The sequence below is a fragment of the Lycium ferocissimum genome, chromosome 3 (genome assembly GCF_029784015.1).
Source record: "Lycium ferocissimum isolate CSIRO_LF1 chromosome 3, AGI_CSIRO_Lferr_CH_V1, whole genome shotgun sequence".
In the NCBI taxonomy this organism is placed as follows: domain Eukaryota; kingdom Viridiplantae; phylum Streptophyta; class Magnoliopsida; order Solanales; family Solanaceae; genus Lycium; species Lycium ferocissimum.
Window position 1 is genome coordinate 5,635,725 of NC_081344.1, and position 17,422 is coordinate 5,653,146.

A 17,422-nucleotide genomic window follows, 5' to 3' on the forward strand; every position below is an offset into this window, starting at 1 on the left:
TTTTAGTTTGCCCTAGAAAGAAGCGCACCTTTTCATGTTTAATAACAATTTACCTCTAAACGCAATAGAAGAATCGCGTATCAAAAATCCAATACTTCCTCCGTCCCATATTAATTAGTTGTCCACATTACTATAAATATTCTTCTCAAAATACTTGTCCATTTAAAATATTAAGATATAATTAATTAAGTTTTTCCTACTTTGCCCTTAACATTAAATATTTTTTAAAGTAATCAATATTGATTAGAGTGCAATTAATTGAAGAGATATAAGGGTAATATAGTAAAAATATACTTTTATTCATAAGTTCTTAAAGGACATGTAAAAGAAAAAATGGACAAGTAATATGACACGGAGGGAGTATAATGAACGACATTGTGTCAGCTGCATTCTGTAAAGGTAATGATGGATAATTGGATATCATCAACTCTAAAATCATAACTTTGTATTACCATAATAATGAAAATTAGGCTGCTATATATGCCGCCACATTATTCAAGAAAAAACCTCAAGTTCTATATATCAAAATTCTGGATACTTGAACATGCCTAGCCCCGGATTATACACAGAGAATCCCCCATCGATGAATAGATTGTGCCCACTGATATACTTAGCATCATCACTTGCCAAGAACAGTGCTGCTTTTGCAATATCATCCACCCTCAAAGTCACACCTTTAAGGTTCCCAACCGTACCCAAAGCCTGCTCAAGCTGTTCATTTTCAAGCCCAATGAACTTCATCGCCAACGGCGTAACCATCGCGTAGGGCGACAAGCAATTCACACGTATACCGAATTGCCCCAGCTCCACTGCCAGGTTCTTGGTAAGCCCCAACACGGCGTGTTTGGAGCTGCAGTATGCATGCGATGCTGCAGCTCCGACCATGGAAACTGGCGGTGGAGATGATGCAACCGCTACGTGTCGGGACCATGACACGGCGGCGTGCTTCATGCACAAGAAAACTCCTGTCACGTTAATGCTGAGGACCCGTTAAAATCCGCTTTCATATTGTCGAGGATTCTCGGCTTCATATCGTCTGATATGCCAGCATTGCAGAACATGATGTCGAGTTTTCCAAACGTGGCGATGGTTTTGTCGACGGCGTTTTGGATGTCGTCTTCGTTTGTGACATCACAGTGGATGTAAATGCAGTTGGATGAGCCTCCAAGGGCGTTGCTAACTGAGTTGCCGAGTTCATCTTGAACGTCGAGAATGGCCACTTTGGCTCCATGTTCAGAGAAGAGCTTTGCAATTGCTTCACCGATGCCACTAGCTCCCCCAGTTACTATAGCTACTTTCCCCTCTAGCCTTCATATACAAAATAGTAAAGTTATAACGGTCTCAATTTCATTGCATCTTATACTTTTAGCAAGAAAATCTGATGTGCAAACAAATTATCTTTGTTTCCTAAAGAATGACAAGTTCGGATTTTGAAGTCAACACATCTAACTTTCAATCGTATATAGTATTTTAAAAATATATGATAGTCAACGAAAAAACTATTTACTAAAGAGCAATAGTGTCAAGTCCTTTTTAAATTTGGATGGAAAGAGCAAGATCTTATGCCCCTTTACTAAAAACTGCTTAACATTTTTCAGCAGACTATGCGCGGGTAGCAAGAGATATTGAACTCAATTAAGCTTTTTTGAAAGATAAACAAAGCAATGAAGCATGGAATGCAACAAACACCGTTACAACAGTTTCAAGAATTACCCTTAGTACAGGAAATTATCATATCCAGGTTGGTCTATTACGAACGCTGTCGCAAGCTTTTCGGAATAAGTATATGAAAGAATTAAGGATGGTTTTCTGAAGAATGTCTTATATGAATTAAAGAAAATCAAATATTCACTTTGATTGCATATGACGTTATAGAGAAGGCTGTGATACATACCTTTTGCCGATTGTTGAAAGGAATGAAGCAGAAGCCATAACTGGTGATATATGGAAAAAGAAAAAACTTGATTTAGGAGGAGAAATGTGAACAAAAAGCCTTCTATACCGAAGAAGCAAATATTGATCATACAGTCAAACCTACTATACATAACGATTATAGTTGGGTTAAAATTTTCCAAATTTGTTATAGAGAATGGCTTGTTATATACTTATAACAACATTGACATTTAAATAATCTTTTTTCTTTGTTATAGGCAAAAAAGATACATAAAATCTAATTTTCATTTTTAATTGTCAAATTCTAAACTTAATCACACTTTGTGCAACGAAAGAATCATTTAATAATGAATATATATATATATATATATATATATATATATATATATATATATATATATATATATTCATATGATATTTTTTGTCATAAATAGTGTATTAAAGGATCAAATATTTGGTCAAAATCCCTACACTTATTATTAGTAATCATAGATATTCTATTTTTAGAAAGATGGTTAATTATTATATTACCAAAAAAAGAAGATAGGTTTGTTATATGATGGGTAATTTTACAAAGAGCGTAGTGTTATAAAGTTGGTTGTTGATGTTATAGGTGAAATGCTGTTATAGAGAAGTAAAATTTAATATAAAAAATCGGTTCCGAAAAAAATTTGACTGTTATAAAGAGGTGTTGTTATATGCGGGTGTCGTTATAGAGAGGTGTGACGGTATACGAGAAGAGACTGCACAGGTTTGTCTTTTTGCGGGACATTTTAGACAGCCTGCACTGATAGAATATTAATATACTGCATAGAGGAAGTGCAGACAAATTTGGAATTAAAAAAAACTGTGTCATCATCTCTATGGTAATCCATGAAATAATAATGCAAAAAACAAGACTTGTCACCTTTTTTGTTAGGCTAGAACGAAGCTATACAAAAAACTCATACTAGACAAACCTCTCTTTTTCATTTAATAATCCTAACAAAACCAAAAACAATCTTACATAGAAAAGATATACTTTAAAGATAAAAAAACATTGACAAAATTATTGGACTTAAAGTTAAGGCGAAAGAAGCAATATATTAGACACAAAAAATTTATCTTTCTTCCTGTATTTAACAACGAACATCTCAAAACCAGTGCCTGAAATTTAGAATCAGCCTAAAGTCAAAGTAGCATAAACAATAAAAAGTAAGAAATAGGGAGAGGGTCATTAGTCCCAACGTATAGTTCAAAATTCGGACTCAACTAATCAAGAATATAATGATTACATAATGAATAAATATATTTCAAGCAACCCATAAATTTTATCGAGCTGAAAATAGTGGAGAACTGAACGTTACATTAACTACAATATGCATTCTGAAAAACAAAAAAAAGATAGAACCTGCAATGGAAAAAAATTGAACCTTAATATCTTGAAGATTTGCTAGGGGCCAGGAAGAATTCTGAATGATGCTAGGCAGAAAGTTTACTCCCTTTGGGTTCACCCTCTTTTTCTCCATTTTTTGTGTGTATTGCTCTCTATATTTATACACTGAGAAGCGGAGTGGACAGAAGAGTGGGAGAATAAAAGGCATAGGACCTTATTCAATATTTGTGAGCTGAAAAACCTTTTTAAAAATGAGTAGGTAAGGAAAATATCAAATATGGAGGGACGAAGACTGTAAATATCAAATATGGTGACTTAAACTAATCTGTTAACAATTCTCCTAATCTGTCATCAAATAGGAGCTCTTGGCAGCCTATAAATTCGTCCAGCTCTAGGTTAAATGTAATATATAATTCATAATAAACAGGATCACTAGCCAAATACAAAGCTCTCTCTGCCAAATTCTCCGATAGGCACTACAAAGACTCTTCCAGAAAGCCGTCGCCGTCCTATTTGACTAATTCCCTGTTGTCTTGTCCCGCCTCGGAACACAAAGACCGACGGAATCTGTCGATTAAAACTGAGGGAGTCAATCGGCTAAGTAAAATACACTAGACTTGTTTTTACTGAAAACCCTTTATAAAAATAAATACTTCGTAGTGGTTCTTTAAAAAAAAAATAAAAAAAAATTCGATTTTTCCTCGAAAATAACCGGCGCCGTCCGTTGGTTTTCGTAAAAAAATAAAATAAAATTAAAAAGTAGTGTCCCTCGATTTTATCCATCGGTTTCGGTCCATCGTTTTTTCGCTTGTTTTTAGTAGTCACAACTTTTGTAGTTTCTGCTATTTCTAATTTCTTTCTCTAAGTCTGGTGTATTTTACTATGGAGTGGACTCCATGGGACGGTAAATGAGTCTTTGTGTTCCGAGACACTATTTTTACTGCCATTATCAAGTACGAAGGCTTTTCCTCGATTTTCCCTATAGCAAAAGACGTCGTCGGTTTTTGTCCCAGGAGTATTTGGCCGTTTCTTTAATAATGTGTACCTCTAAATATGAGTTCTCGCTATTTTTTTCCTTTTTTTCATAGTTCTCGTCAAATCTAACAAATAGAGTTCGATGAATATTTTATCGGAGACTAAAAGTGTTAACTTTTGACTAACTTAAAGGACCAAAACTGTTAAGTGCATACTTAAGGGGCTATTTTTAATCAACCCTCATAGTTAAGGGACCATTTTTGTTAACTTGTGGCAAACTTAAAGGACCAAAACCGTTAAGTGCACAATTGAGGGACTATTTTGAACCTACTCTCATAGTTAAGGGACCATTTATGTCCTTTTCTCAATATCTTAATAAGTCAAGTATTTCAAAATGATTAATGCATATGCAGCCCCCCAAACTTGTCTATTTTTTTTTTCATTTTTGCCGCCTCAGCATGTGTTGTTCCTAATGAACCCTGAAATAGTTCTCAAGTGTGTATATCAAACCCACTAAATCGATTTTTATTAGAAGCATAAATTAAAATGGAGAAATTAAGGTGGAGTAATATTTTTAGACATGTGGTAAGCTATTCTTTAGGTCATGGATGTGTCGGTTTTACATTGTTTACTGCTTGGTTATGCTCTTTCACTACCGAAGCAATTAAGAGCTTCTCTTTTTGCCTTCTCGATTGTTGCTAATCTTAGCTAAAAGATGACATAATTAAATTAGAATATATATTAGCATGTTGCTACATTGAAGATGGAATACTATGTAAGTCGGATTATATTTGATAGACACACTTGAGGACAAGTTCAGGGGTTCAATAGGAACAACACTTAGTTGGGTGTCAAAATAGAAAAAAAGGACAATTTTAGGGGGCCGCAGCATTAAGCCATTTCAAAATCATAATAAGCGCTTCTAAATCTTATATGGCCGATGTAAGATTTTATATACACGATTACTCTCCCGCATTTACTATGAAGAATCCAAATAAGTGGAGTATTCCAACACCTTTATAAGCCCTTTGAAATGCGCATATATAGTATATGTGAGATGTTGTATAACTCAATACCCTTACACGTATTATAAGAAACAGCTCAGCCTCCAACAATTTTGTGCTTTCATGCTCCGTAATGTTGGACATGAAAATTGTTCTTTGGTGATGAAGAAGAAATTGACAAAGCATTCAATTGAGAAGAAGAATTCAGACAATACATCGTACATATCGAGCAAGAATGAGAAAACTCAATTTGGGCTATTTAATACATTTGGGCCTTTAGTTTTGGATGACCGGATACAAAGAAAAAAGGCCCAATGGAGGCCTACCACTACAACCCATTTCGAGAGATACGAGATATTTTCAAGGAATATACCACGTATTTATATATGTATTGCTTCTAGTATCTTCCTATTTCTTGTACAAAAAATAATAGTACAATTGTGGTATTTTGACAACCATGTATAGGACAAGTTTGTGGTATAGTTAGTTAGAATTGAACATTCTTTTTTTTCTTATTAGATTGTATTTATACACGGTTTTGCTACAATGAATATACACGAAGAAAATTTCCTATCTTTCCTTATTTTCCCTACATGGTATCGAGCAATAGGTCTTTCTTCTTTAATGCATCCTTTGTTTTCAATGTTGTCTCAATCTTCATTTTGAAATGAGTCCGGAAAACTCGCAATCCGTCTCAAAACCAACACTTAAACCAACCCAATCAATGACCATTCTAGTCCTTTTTACCTTCACCCATCAGTCCCTTTTACCTTTACCCATTAGACTCACCACCAGGGATGTTGTTTGTCAACTCTCTTTGTGATGGCAAGGGCTATGCGGGTTGGAGTAGAGCTTTTGTTATTGCTCTTTCAGCTAAGAACAAGCTTGGCATGATTGATGGAAGCACTGTGGTACCAGATGTCACTTCTCTTGATCACAAATCTTGAGCCAGGTGCAATGACATGGTCATTTCTTGGATTCTTAACTCTCTCTCAAAGGACATTGCTGAGTCTGTCCTTTACTCTAAGATTGCAAGAGAAATCTAGAAAGAATTAGCAACAAGGTTTGGTCAGTGCATAGGAGCACAACTCTATCAAGTGCAAAAGGAACTATCAGATGTAGACATGCAGTGCAAGGTAACTTAGACATAGCAAGTTATTTTACTAAGTTTAAGAAAATTTGGGATGAGCTTGATGCAATCATTACTTTTGATCATTGCACCTGCAAGTGTATTTGTGGATGTAAAGTCAAAACAATCAAGTCTCATCAGGATGGAAGGTTGATTCAGTTCCTCATGGTACTGAACAACAGCCACTCTAGTGTCAAAAGAACCATCCTGATGATGAACCCTTTACCTACGGTTAGTTCTGCTTATTTTTTGCTCATTCAAGATGAAAAACAAAAGGAGGTGCACAGGGAAGCACACCCCTCTGAGTCTGCTTTCATGGTTTCAAACCCAAGGTTCAGTAGTGGTCAAAGATTTGCTAACAACAACACTCAGAAAAACAACAACAATGGTGCAAGGTTTGGTAACAACTATCAAAAATATGGTTGGTCTGATGGAAAACTCAAGGGGAACTTTAACAAACAGAATTCAGGATTGTTTTGCACAAACTGCAAGATGACTAATCATAATGTTTCTAAGTGTTACAGGCTAATTGGTTTTCCCCCAGATTTCAAATTTACCAGACCTAAGAAGAATAGATTTCAGACTCATACCAATGCAACATCTGTGGTTTCAGACCAAAACAACAATCATGCAGCACCTGATGGTAATTTTTCCACTTTTAGAAAGCAAATGACTCCTGAACAACACAGTCAGTTGGTGACCCTTTTGCAGCACTATGAAGGACAAGATGATGCAAGCTGTTGAGACCATCGCCTCGAGCCACAAGCCTTAGTAAAACTGCATTCAAAGTACAGGTGCGTGGTTCCTTGTTTTTGGACACATGTTGCACAGGACACAGTCTCCATTCACTTACATTCACCTTATCAATAACTTGTCCTTTGTTCTCAGTTTTCCATGCAGGTTCAATGTAATCCTTTCGGGCCTTAGCACGGGCTTGTTGAGGCCCAATGTTAGCGTAGGATATGTAAGAACCGGCAGTAATAAGAGTAATGTCAGCTGTAATGCCACAAAGAGTGAATTTGAGTTGTTTTAGTGTAGGTGGGTAAGACCAAACCACCATTATCTTTCTCTATTATCGAAGAATTCTGCTCAGATTGGCTTTAGTAATAGGGAAAAGGGTAAAAAATGTCCCTTTTTTTTTGTTGCGCGGATTGTCCTTTTCATTTGTGGTGGTCTTTAATTTTTGTCCTTCAAATTGGTTGTCTTTAATTTTTGCCCTTCGCCTAATACCCTGAGGTTTTGGGTTCGAACCTCAACTTAGTTAAAAAAAGAAGTAATTTTCACAAGGCAGATGTTTGGATTTGCAAGGTAGATTTTTGCCTCTAAACTCTGCCTTAACTCAAAGGCAGAGTTTTGCCTTCAAAACTCTGCCTTGCAAATCCAAACTCTACCTTGCGAATTTTTAAATTTTTTTTAACTGAGCGGGGTTCGAACTCGAAACCAAGGGATTTTTAGTGAAGGGCAAAAATTAAAAACCACCAACTTGAGGGGGAAAATTAAAGCAATCCTTGCAAGAAGGGCCCAAAAAATACCCCTCCCCTTTGGAAAAGAGGCTAAAAATATCCTACATTACAAATTTGGGTCAAAAATATCCTTCCATCATTAAAGTTTTCAAATATAGCCTTGTCTTAACGGAAATCCCTAACATAACTCGATTTCATTTTTAAACCCGCTCCATTAAAATCCGACCCAACTAAATAAAAAAGCATATGGGTTACCCGCTCCTGTGCCAAGTGGCTCCAGATGTAGGACTTGGGAACAAGTTGGTTGCATGTGAGTTTTTTGTGTAGTTGGGTAGAGTTTAAATTGAGCGGGTTTAAAAATAAAATCGAGTTATGTTGGAAATTTCCGTTAACACAGGGGTATATTTGAAAACTTTAATGAGGGTAAGGATATTTTTTACCCAAATTTGTAATGAAAAATATTTTTAGCCCTTTTTCCAAAGTAAAGGGACATTTTTGACCCTTTTTCCTTAGTAATAAATTTAGAAACTTTACTCGAGAAGATGATTATATGGTCCATTATGTTTGTGGGGAAGTTTAAATAGTAGTCTCTTAAATATATACTTGTGAGCATTTTGATCCTTTTAAGTTTGTCAAATTTGAACACTTTCGGTTTTACCGAATATTTAAAAAATATGTCTATTATATTTAACAAAACATTTTATAATGAAACATTTATATAACTAAGAGACACCAAGAAAGTTCCGTCAATTTAAAAAATGGCAACACAAAAAAACAACATCAAACATAAAAAGAATAGACTAAAATTAGTAGAAATTGCATCTCAAATAATTGCACCAACACCACAAATATACTAAATATAAAAAAATTTCACCTGCAAAGGTGATTTCTGCTAAATCCTTTTATTTTTCATAGTTTTCGATAAATTTAATAGTCAGTTTGTTAAATATTTGTATTATCTTTTAAATAACCAGATTTTATGTATCTTTTACATAAGGTACGATACATAAAATCTAACTTCTTCCATATTAATTTATGAAACACCATTTGTCGCTTTGACCATAAATAGAGTTTAAGAAGAAAAACTTTAAAACTTGTGATCTAAATAATCTTAGACATTTATGTGGTTATAAATTATTTCATTAAGAGTAAATTAAATTAAATTTTACGATTAAGTTAATTTCATATATAAAATGGTTATATTTTTTTAAAAATATGCCACGTCAATTAGGATTGAGGGAGTAATGTGTAATCCTGCGGTGCTACGGGGAGATCTTATAAGCATCTTAGGCATTTTAATATTAAAAACATCTTATATTAAAGTGCCTCAATTACCACATTTTGTTTGGTCGCAGAAAAAGTGTTCCCTTGGTTTCCAAGTCCGCAACTTAGGTGACACAAAAAAAAAAAAAAAAAAAAAACCAAAATAATACAAAAAAAAAAAAAAAAGTTACAAAAATAGGTTTCTCGCACAGATTCTGCGCGTGAAAGAGGCTACCTTTTTATTTTTATTTTTTTTTAAGTTATCAAAATCACGTTTTTTCCATACTTTGGGCAAAAATTTGTCACGACCCTAATTACTGATCGTGCGGGCACCTACCTTATTATCATTAGTAGGCGAACCCTTACCCGTTAACCCATTAATCACTAGCCAATTTTAACTTCTTTAATCATTTATAGTTAAACAATCAATGATCATGTGAAATAATAAATAACTAAACAATTCAAATTGATAGATAATATAAGTGCGAAAGTCTCAACTATTACACCCCAAAATCTGAAAGTCATCGTACCAGGACTCTAACTAACAATGTCTAAAGAACGAAGTATATCTCAAATATAATAACAAAGAATGTCTGGAATAAAAATAGACATCTAGGAAGAGAGATCTTCAGGTGTCATGGCATGGATAGACGCTCACCTCGGATACGATCGAGCAAACTAGCTTCAAGCTAGAGATGTAGTCTGGATGACATCTGCGGAACACAATTTGCACTCAAAAGGGTGCGACAAGATAGTATTAGTACAAACACTATGTCTTGGTAAGCATCATAGGCCGACTAAGATTAGTTTACGTATATAAGCATAAAATCATCAAGATAAACGAGATAGGCACTTAATACTCAAATCCGTATCAGAATATCCCCATAACGAGTCACAACCTAAGATGAAGCTTCTAACCCACCAGTCTGTCAAGTTTCAATAATCTCACCTGATAATCACAAATCCAAGTTCCTTCCCTAGGTAGAGTCATTAATCCACAATTTAACTCAGTCACTGATTATATCAATACCACAACAGCCGTTTCAGCAAACACACCAAAAGCAGAACTAAACGAGCCATATAATAATGCAGAATAAAATGTAATGATGTGCAATGCAAAATATGATGATATGCAATGCAATGCCCTGGCCAAATACACACTGTACACACATGCTACTGATGTCATAGCTCAGTAGTCATGACCTGCAGGGGACCCATGGTATCCATGTACCGCTCGTTCCGGAACACTTCTCGGACCTGAGCCATAAATCTTCTGCCCCGGAAAGAACCTCGGTCACAGATCCACATCCTGTATCACTCATTCCGGAACACTCCTCGAACCCGAGTCACTTACTGCCCTCTGCTCGAAATTTACCTCGGACTCGAGCTTATACACCCTCCGTTCCGGAAAGAACCTCGGACCCGGAGCCACTCGATTCTACAAGAAACACTATTACATCCCTCTTAATGAGCAATTATCAAGTAGTATATTATTTTCATCGAGAAGATCATATTGGCTTCTTACCACAATTGTCATCAATTTGTATCACAAGTCCGTCAAGAAGATTATATTAACTTCTGCACAATTTCACATCACAATGTATGTCTCAATGTATTTCAGTTCATTAGTATGTATGGACTATGACCAATCAGCAATATCAATATCAAACACAAGGCATCATGCCACAAGTCTTCCAAACCATTTCCATCATGCATGAGTGTATGAATGCATAAATGAATGTAAACGTGGTATATCAATACAAGCCAATAAAGCAACAGTGAAGGTACAAGTCACGAAGCCACAAGTCATATCAAGAATTGGATCAACTCAGCGATGAAATGAATCATACAATCATCTCAACCAACATAATAGTCTATGTCCTTCTTTACTTCCACATGTAGCAAGTACGCCTCACAACTAAGTCTTGTATCACCAAGAAGCTCCACTTTTCTATATATTATCATCAACAGCAATCATACATCAAGTTTTCATCTACATACTGTCATAAGTTTATATCACAATTCAAGCCTAACCTCATTATCCTTTCTTTCTCTGATAATATATGTCACAATAAGAGAGAACTGAGTACAACACGACAATTTAGGCAAGAAGTCTAATCACAGTAATAGGGCAACAAGCCACCATCAACAACAATCAACTAATAGAAATCCATCCCGAATTGCCACAGTATGAATACAACTACACCTCATATTTTAGTACATAAAGTAACGGCGACGAGCTCACAAAATCAGAAGTCATACCAACCTAGCTAATATCCAAACAAACACCATGTCCGAAGACCTAATCATGCTTTCTCCCATCAATTCTACACAATAAATACGTTTCGCTAATCAAAGTCTAACTAAAGTAAGCCATAACCTATCTCGAATGCAGAACAGGAGCCACAAACTACTCCACACGAGCCCTCTATGTTCGAAGCGCCTCATAACGGTCATGGTGCTAAGTAAGGAATAAACCATGTATTTAAACAAGAACAACAATTTGGGGAAGAATACCCACTCACTTCTACCCTTTTCAATTGGATGAAACCATCCTTCAATAGTGAATTAATCATAACATATATCTCTACAATCATTAACCTTCAATTCGTGGGTTTCTAATCAATTTTACCATTAAAACAGATTTTAAGACAAAGCTTCCATTTTTATTAGAACCCTAAGTCTCAACATGCAATTCCAACCATAAGAAATCAAATTCTCTTCCTAGAAAGTGATAATCTATACTCCTAGGTGATTAATCAACAATAAAATCAACAACCCACCAATTATTTAAGGGTTTACTAATTCTAGGGTTCTAGGATTTTCACCCACCATTGATGGACCTCTTAGAATAATCATGGAGCTTGAAGAAGAAGGGAAAATGAACAATTAAAGATGGGAACTTACCCTCCAAGATGCTTTCATCAATGAATGGGATGAATTTTGCCACTTTCTCTCTTGAAAACTGACTTTGGGGTCTTGGGGTTAAGGGTTCGAGGTTGGGGAATTAAAATAGAGGTTTCTAGCCTCGCTGGCTGCTGTGGCGGTCTCCAGACCGCTGCAGCGGTCCCGCTATAGCGGCCTCTTGGTCGCTATAGCGGTTCTGTTGGACTCTAAAATGGTCGCTATCCCTCATCCAAAGGCCAAACGCGTCGATTCTTTTTCCTATAGCTTTCTAATTTCAATATGGATCTAATGGTTCAAACCTCACTCAAAAAAAGGTCGGATGCTCAATCTGGAGCCATTTCTATCCACAAACCTCCGGCAAAAACATCGAATACGAGCGCGACACAACCCAAACGCATTTGAAACTCTTTGTAACCTCACCAAAACTTGTGGAAAAGTTCAAAATCATCATAATGACATGTTGGAACTTCCAAATCATTGACATGGGGTCATCCTAACCCGGCGTTGACCGTGGTCAACTCTAACTTGTCAACTTAACTAGTTTCTCCATCAATGACTCAATTACACTCGAACCTTGCGGAAACCAACCCAATGACTTCATTAAGTCATAGATCATGCTAACGGGACTTGGGTAAAGGTTAACAAGGTTAAATGGGTCAAAACACTATAACGACTAAACGGGTCGTTACAAGATTAGTCATGTTTCAAAATTTCGAAATATCAATATTTTATATAAAACTTAATATCTTTTTTTGCGTACAATAATGTCGGCTCATTACATCAAGTATAACTAAACGTTTGGATCGTTGTTTTAGAGGTTGTAAACTGCCCCAAAGTCAGTTTTGTTTGTTTGGAAACTTGTCATCTTTAAGTTTAAGTGTCATATTTTATAGGGTTTTGATCTAAGCGTTTTATTATTTAGTCAAATCGAATGTACAAATAAAAATATTTTGATCTACCTTTAATTTTTATATTATGTTGTTATTTTTCTTTTTTGTCTTTTTTGTTTTTGCTATTTCTTTTGTGTAATCCGATTTTTTTAATGTAATGTGTATTTTGTATTGTTTGAAAACTTGTTATCTTTATGTTTAAATATTATATTTGAATGTACAAATATTAATATTTTATTTAACAATAATTCATCCAATATGAGAGGTTTATCTAATTCAAAAATAATTCATTCCGTAAAATTACAATACTAATTCAAAGCAATACAATACTAAATTACAATAACAATACAATCTTCAAGTTCTAGAGGAGGAATGCTACACGAAAGAGCCTCTAGAACTTGAAGATTGTATTGTTATTGTAATTTAGTATTGTATTGCTTTGAAGTAATAATGTAATTTAATGGAATGAATGCTACACGAAAGAGCCTCTTAGGGCTGGATTTCGGAAGGATTATGTTGGATATCGTCCAAGTAAATCTCGTGCAAAAATAATAATCACTCTGTCCAAATTTACACAACACTCTTCCTTTTTAGTTTGTCCAAGAAAGAAGCGCACCTTTTCATATTTAATAACAATTTACCTCTAAAAGCAATAGAAGAATCGCGAATAAAAAATCGAATAATTCCTCCGTCCCATATTAGTTGTCCACATTACTATAAATATTCCTCCTAGAATATTTGTTCATTTACAAAATCAAGACATAATTAATTAAGTTTTTTCTACTTTGCCCTTAACATTAATTGTTTTTTAAAGTAACCAATATTGATTAGAGTGTAATTAATTAGAGAGAGATAAGCCTAATGTAGTAAAAATATACTTTTATTTATGAGTTCTTAAAAGGCACGTAAAGAAAAAAAAGGACAAGTAATATGACACGGAGGGAGTAATGATGGATAATTGGATATCGTCAATTCTTTTATTAACATAATAATCAAAATTAGGCTGCTATATAGAGAAAAGGCCATAAATAGTCCCTTATCTATGGGAGTAGGTCTAAAATGGTCCCTTAACTATACACTTATCGGTTTTAGTCCTTTAATTATTCAAAAACTTATCAAATTTAGTCTCCGTCTATTTTTTATACAAACAGCGTACAAATCCATAAACCTCTGTGAGATTAATGTCAAACCATTCCTCAAACCTGTCTCTCTCTCCCCGCTTCTTTTCCCTCAAGTTCATTCTTTAACCTCAACTTTTCCTCAAGTTCTCTCTCGCTTTTCAGCAATTGGAGCTGCGCGGCGGTGGAGATGAAACCGACGGAGTCCGTTTTGTAAAAATAAAATAAAAAAAAAAAAAACCGACGAGGACCCGTCGGGTTTTTTTTTTTTTTTTTTTGAAAATTAAAGAATGAAATGTAGGAACTTGGAATAGAACCTGAGTATGTTCCTTGGCATTAAAGGGCTTTACCACTAGACCACCGATATTCTTTGATATACTTACATTGATTTAATTTATACCGTTTTTTTTCGCTCTAAAATCCGAACGTCGAGAATGGCCACTTTGTTTTTTTATAAGAAAATTTAAAAAAATAAAAATTGACGGACTCCATCCGTTTATTTTAGAAAATAATATAAAAAATAATTATATTTTTCGTACATTTTTTGCGCAAAAAAACCGTTATAACGGTCTCGGTTTTTACATCTTATTTTTAGTAGTGTTTGAGAAGAATGGTTATAGAAATTGTGTGCAAAGTTCGTCTTTTCGAATTTCGAGACTCGAGAGCGACAGTCAACGCTCTTTTTTTTTTTTTTTTTTTTTAAACAAGAGGAACTCAAAGAAAAAGAAGCGGGGGAGAGAGAGAGAGAGGTTTGAAGAATGGTTCAACATTAATCTCACGCAAGTTTATGGGTTTGTCAAAACTGCTTAACATTTGTATAAAAAATAGACGAGACCAAATTTGATAAGTTTTTGAATAGTTAAAGGAAGCAAAAGCATGATAATAATGACATTTTAAACCTTCCTCAGTAGAGGAAATTTATGGCCTTTTCTCCTGCTATATATGCCGCCGCATTATTCAAGAAAAAACCTCAAATTCTATATATCAAAATTCTGGATACTTGAACATGCCTAGTCCCGGATTATACACAGAGAATCCCCCATCAATGAATAGATTGTGCCCACTGATATACTTAGCATCATCACTTGCCAAGAATAGTGCTGCTTTTGCAATATCATCCACCCTCAAAGTCACACCTTTAAGGTTCCCAAGCGTAACCAACGCCTGCTCAAGCTCTTCATTTTCAAGCCCAATGGCCTTCATCGCCAACGGCGTAACCATCCCGTTGGGCGACAAGCAATTCACACGTATACCGAATTGCCCCAGCTCCACCGCTAGGTTCTTGGTAAGCCCCAGCACGGCGTGTTTGGAGCTGCAGTATGCATGCGATCCTGCAGCTCCGACCACGGAGCTTATGCTGGTGGTGGAGATGATGCAACCGCTACGAGTCGGGACCATGACACGAGCGGCGTGCTTCATGCACAAGAAAACTCCTGTCACGTTAATGCTGAGGACCCGTTCGAAATCCGCTTTCATGTTGTCGAGGATTCTCGGCTTCATCTCGTCTGATATGCCAGCATTGCAGAACATGATGTCGAGTTTTCCAAACGTGGCGATGGTTTTGTCGACGGCGTTTTGGATGTCGTCCTTCGTTTGTGACATCACAGTGGATGTAAATGCAGTTGGATGAGCCTCCAAGGGCGTTGCTAACTGAGTTGCCGAGTTCATCTTGAACGTCGAGAATGGCCACTTTGGCTCCATGTTCAGAGAAGAGCTTTGCAGTTGCTTCACCGATGCCACTAGCTCCTCCAGTTACCATAGCTACTTTCCCCTCTAGCCTTCATACACAAAATAATAAAGTTATAACGGTCTCAATTTCATTGCATCTTATACTTTTCGCAAGAAAATCTAATGTCCAAATTAACAAATTATCTTTGTTTCCTAAAGAAGGACAATTTCGGATTTTGAAGTCAACGCATCTAACTTTCTATCGTATAAAGTATTTTTAAAATATATCATAGTCAAAGAAAAAACTATTTACTAAAGAGTAATAGTGTCAAGTCTAATTTGGATGGAAAGAGCAAGATCTTATGCCCCTTTACTCAAAACTGCTTTAACATTTTTCAGCAGAATATGCGAGGGCAGCAAGAGATATTGAACTCAATTAAGCTTTTTGAAAGATAAACGAAGCAATGAAGCGTGGAATGCAACAAACACCGTTACGACAGTTTCAAGAATTACCCTTAGTACAGGAAATTATCATATCCAGGTTGGTCTATTACGAACACTGTCGCAAGCTTTTCGGAATAAGTATATGAAAAAATTAAGGATGGTTTTCTGAAGAAGGTATTATATGAATTAAAGAAAATCAAATATTCACTTTGATTGCATATGACGTTATAGAGAAGGCTGTGATACATACCTTTTACCGATTGTTGAAAGGAATGAAGCAGAAGCCATAACTGGTGATATATGGAAAAAGAAAAAACTTGATTTAGGAGGAGAAATGTGAACAAAAGGCCCTCTATACTGAAGAAGCAAATATTGATTATATACAAGGAGAGACTACACAGGTTTGTCTTTTTGCTGGACATTTTAGACAGCCTGCACTGATAGACTATACTGCCTAGAGGAAGTGCAGACAAATTTGGAATTTAAAAAAACTGTGTCATCATCTCTATGGTAATCCATGAAATATTAATGCAAAAAACAAGACCTGTCGTCAGTGAGCTGACGAAGAGGAGTAGATAGAAGAGGGGGAGAATAAAAGGCATAAGACCTTATTCAATATTTGTGAGCTGAAAAACTTTTTCAAAAATGAGTAGGTGTCGTCAATATCAAACATGGAGGGACGAAGAAACGAGGTGCAAAAATGGGAAAAATATTATGAATTATAATGGCAGAATATGCAAAAAAAAGGTTAATTCTTTCTTGATTTGATAAGTGGACACTCTTTTTTTACTCAAGAAAAAAAAAGCTAAGTGAACACTTTTTTTGATCGAGGGAGTATTTTAGAAATGAAAAAGAAAAACAGATAAATAGGTCTAAAAACTAAGTACTAAATCATATATAAAAACATTCTTAATTAGGAATAAAAAAAATAGGATGAAGATTAGAAAATTCATGCACAATTATTTAATAAAACTTATGATACCTTAAACCAAAAGCTAGATCTAAGAAAACAAAAGGCTAAATTCATTTATAAAAGCATAGTACTCTTATCTTTATTTAACCAAACATTAAAGATGAAATCAGGAATTGAGAAGAAAAGAAAGTTCTCTCTGCCAAATTGTCCGACCTAGGCACTACAAAGACTCTTCCAGAAAGCCGTCACCGTCCTATTTGACTAATTCCCTGTGGTCTTGTCCCTTTGAAAAATCCTTCTATTCAAGATATTAATAAGTGAAGTATTTCAAAATCTTAATAAGCGCTTCTAAATCTTATATGGCCGATGTAAGATTTTAT

The 17,422-nt window shown here is 35.3% G+C and overlaps 1 protein-coding gene and 2 pseudogenes across 1 annotated transcript; 1 reads left to right on the top strand and 2 right to left on the bottom strand.

The window, feature by feature from the left end:
- Positions 1 to 395: 395 nt before the first annotated feature.
- On the bottom strand, positions 396 to 3,435 carry LOC132050861 (secoisolariciresinol dehydrogenase-like; annotated as a pseudogene).
- Positions 3,436 to 6,044: 2,609 nt separating this feature from the next.
- Positions 6,045 to 7,120, top strand: LOC132050787 (uncharacterized). Its single transcript, XM_059442145.1, has 2 exons — positions 6,045 to 6,158; positions 6,284 to 7,120. Exons 1-2 carry the CDS (start codon positions 6,045 to 6,047, stop codon positions 7,118 to 7,120), a joined length of 951 nt encoding a protein of 316 aa, XP_059298128.1.
- A 7,865-nt stretch (positions 7,121 to 14,985) lies between these two features.
- On the bottom strand, positions 14,986 to 16,657 carry LOC132049433 (secoisolariciresinol dehydrogenase-like; annotated as a pseudogene).
- Positions 16,658 to 17,422: the final 765 nt, after the last annotated feature.

Excerpts from the sequence above, each read along its gene's own strand:
- LOC132050787 (XM_059442145.1), top strand. The coding sequence starts at position 6,045 with ATGTTGTTTGTCAACTCTCTTTGTGATGGCAAGGGCTATGCGGGTTGG. Across the intron at positions 6,159-6,283 it reads TGATTGATGGAAGCACTGTG|AGAAATCTAGAAAGAATTAG; the intron begins GTACCAGATGTC and ends TAAGATTGCAAG.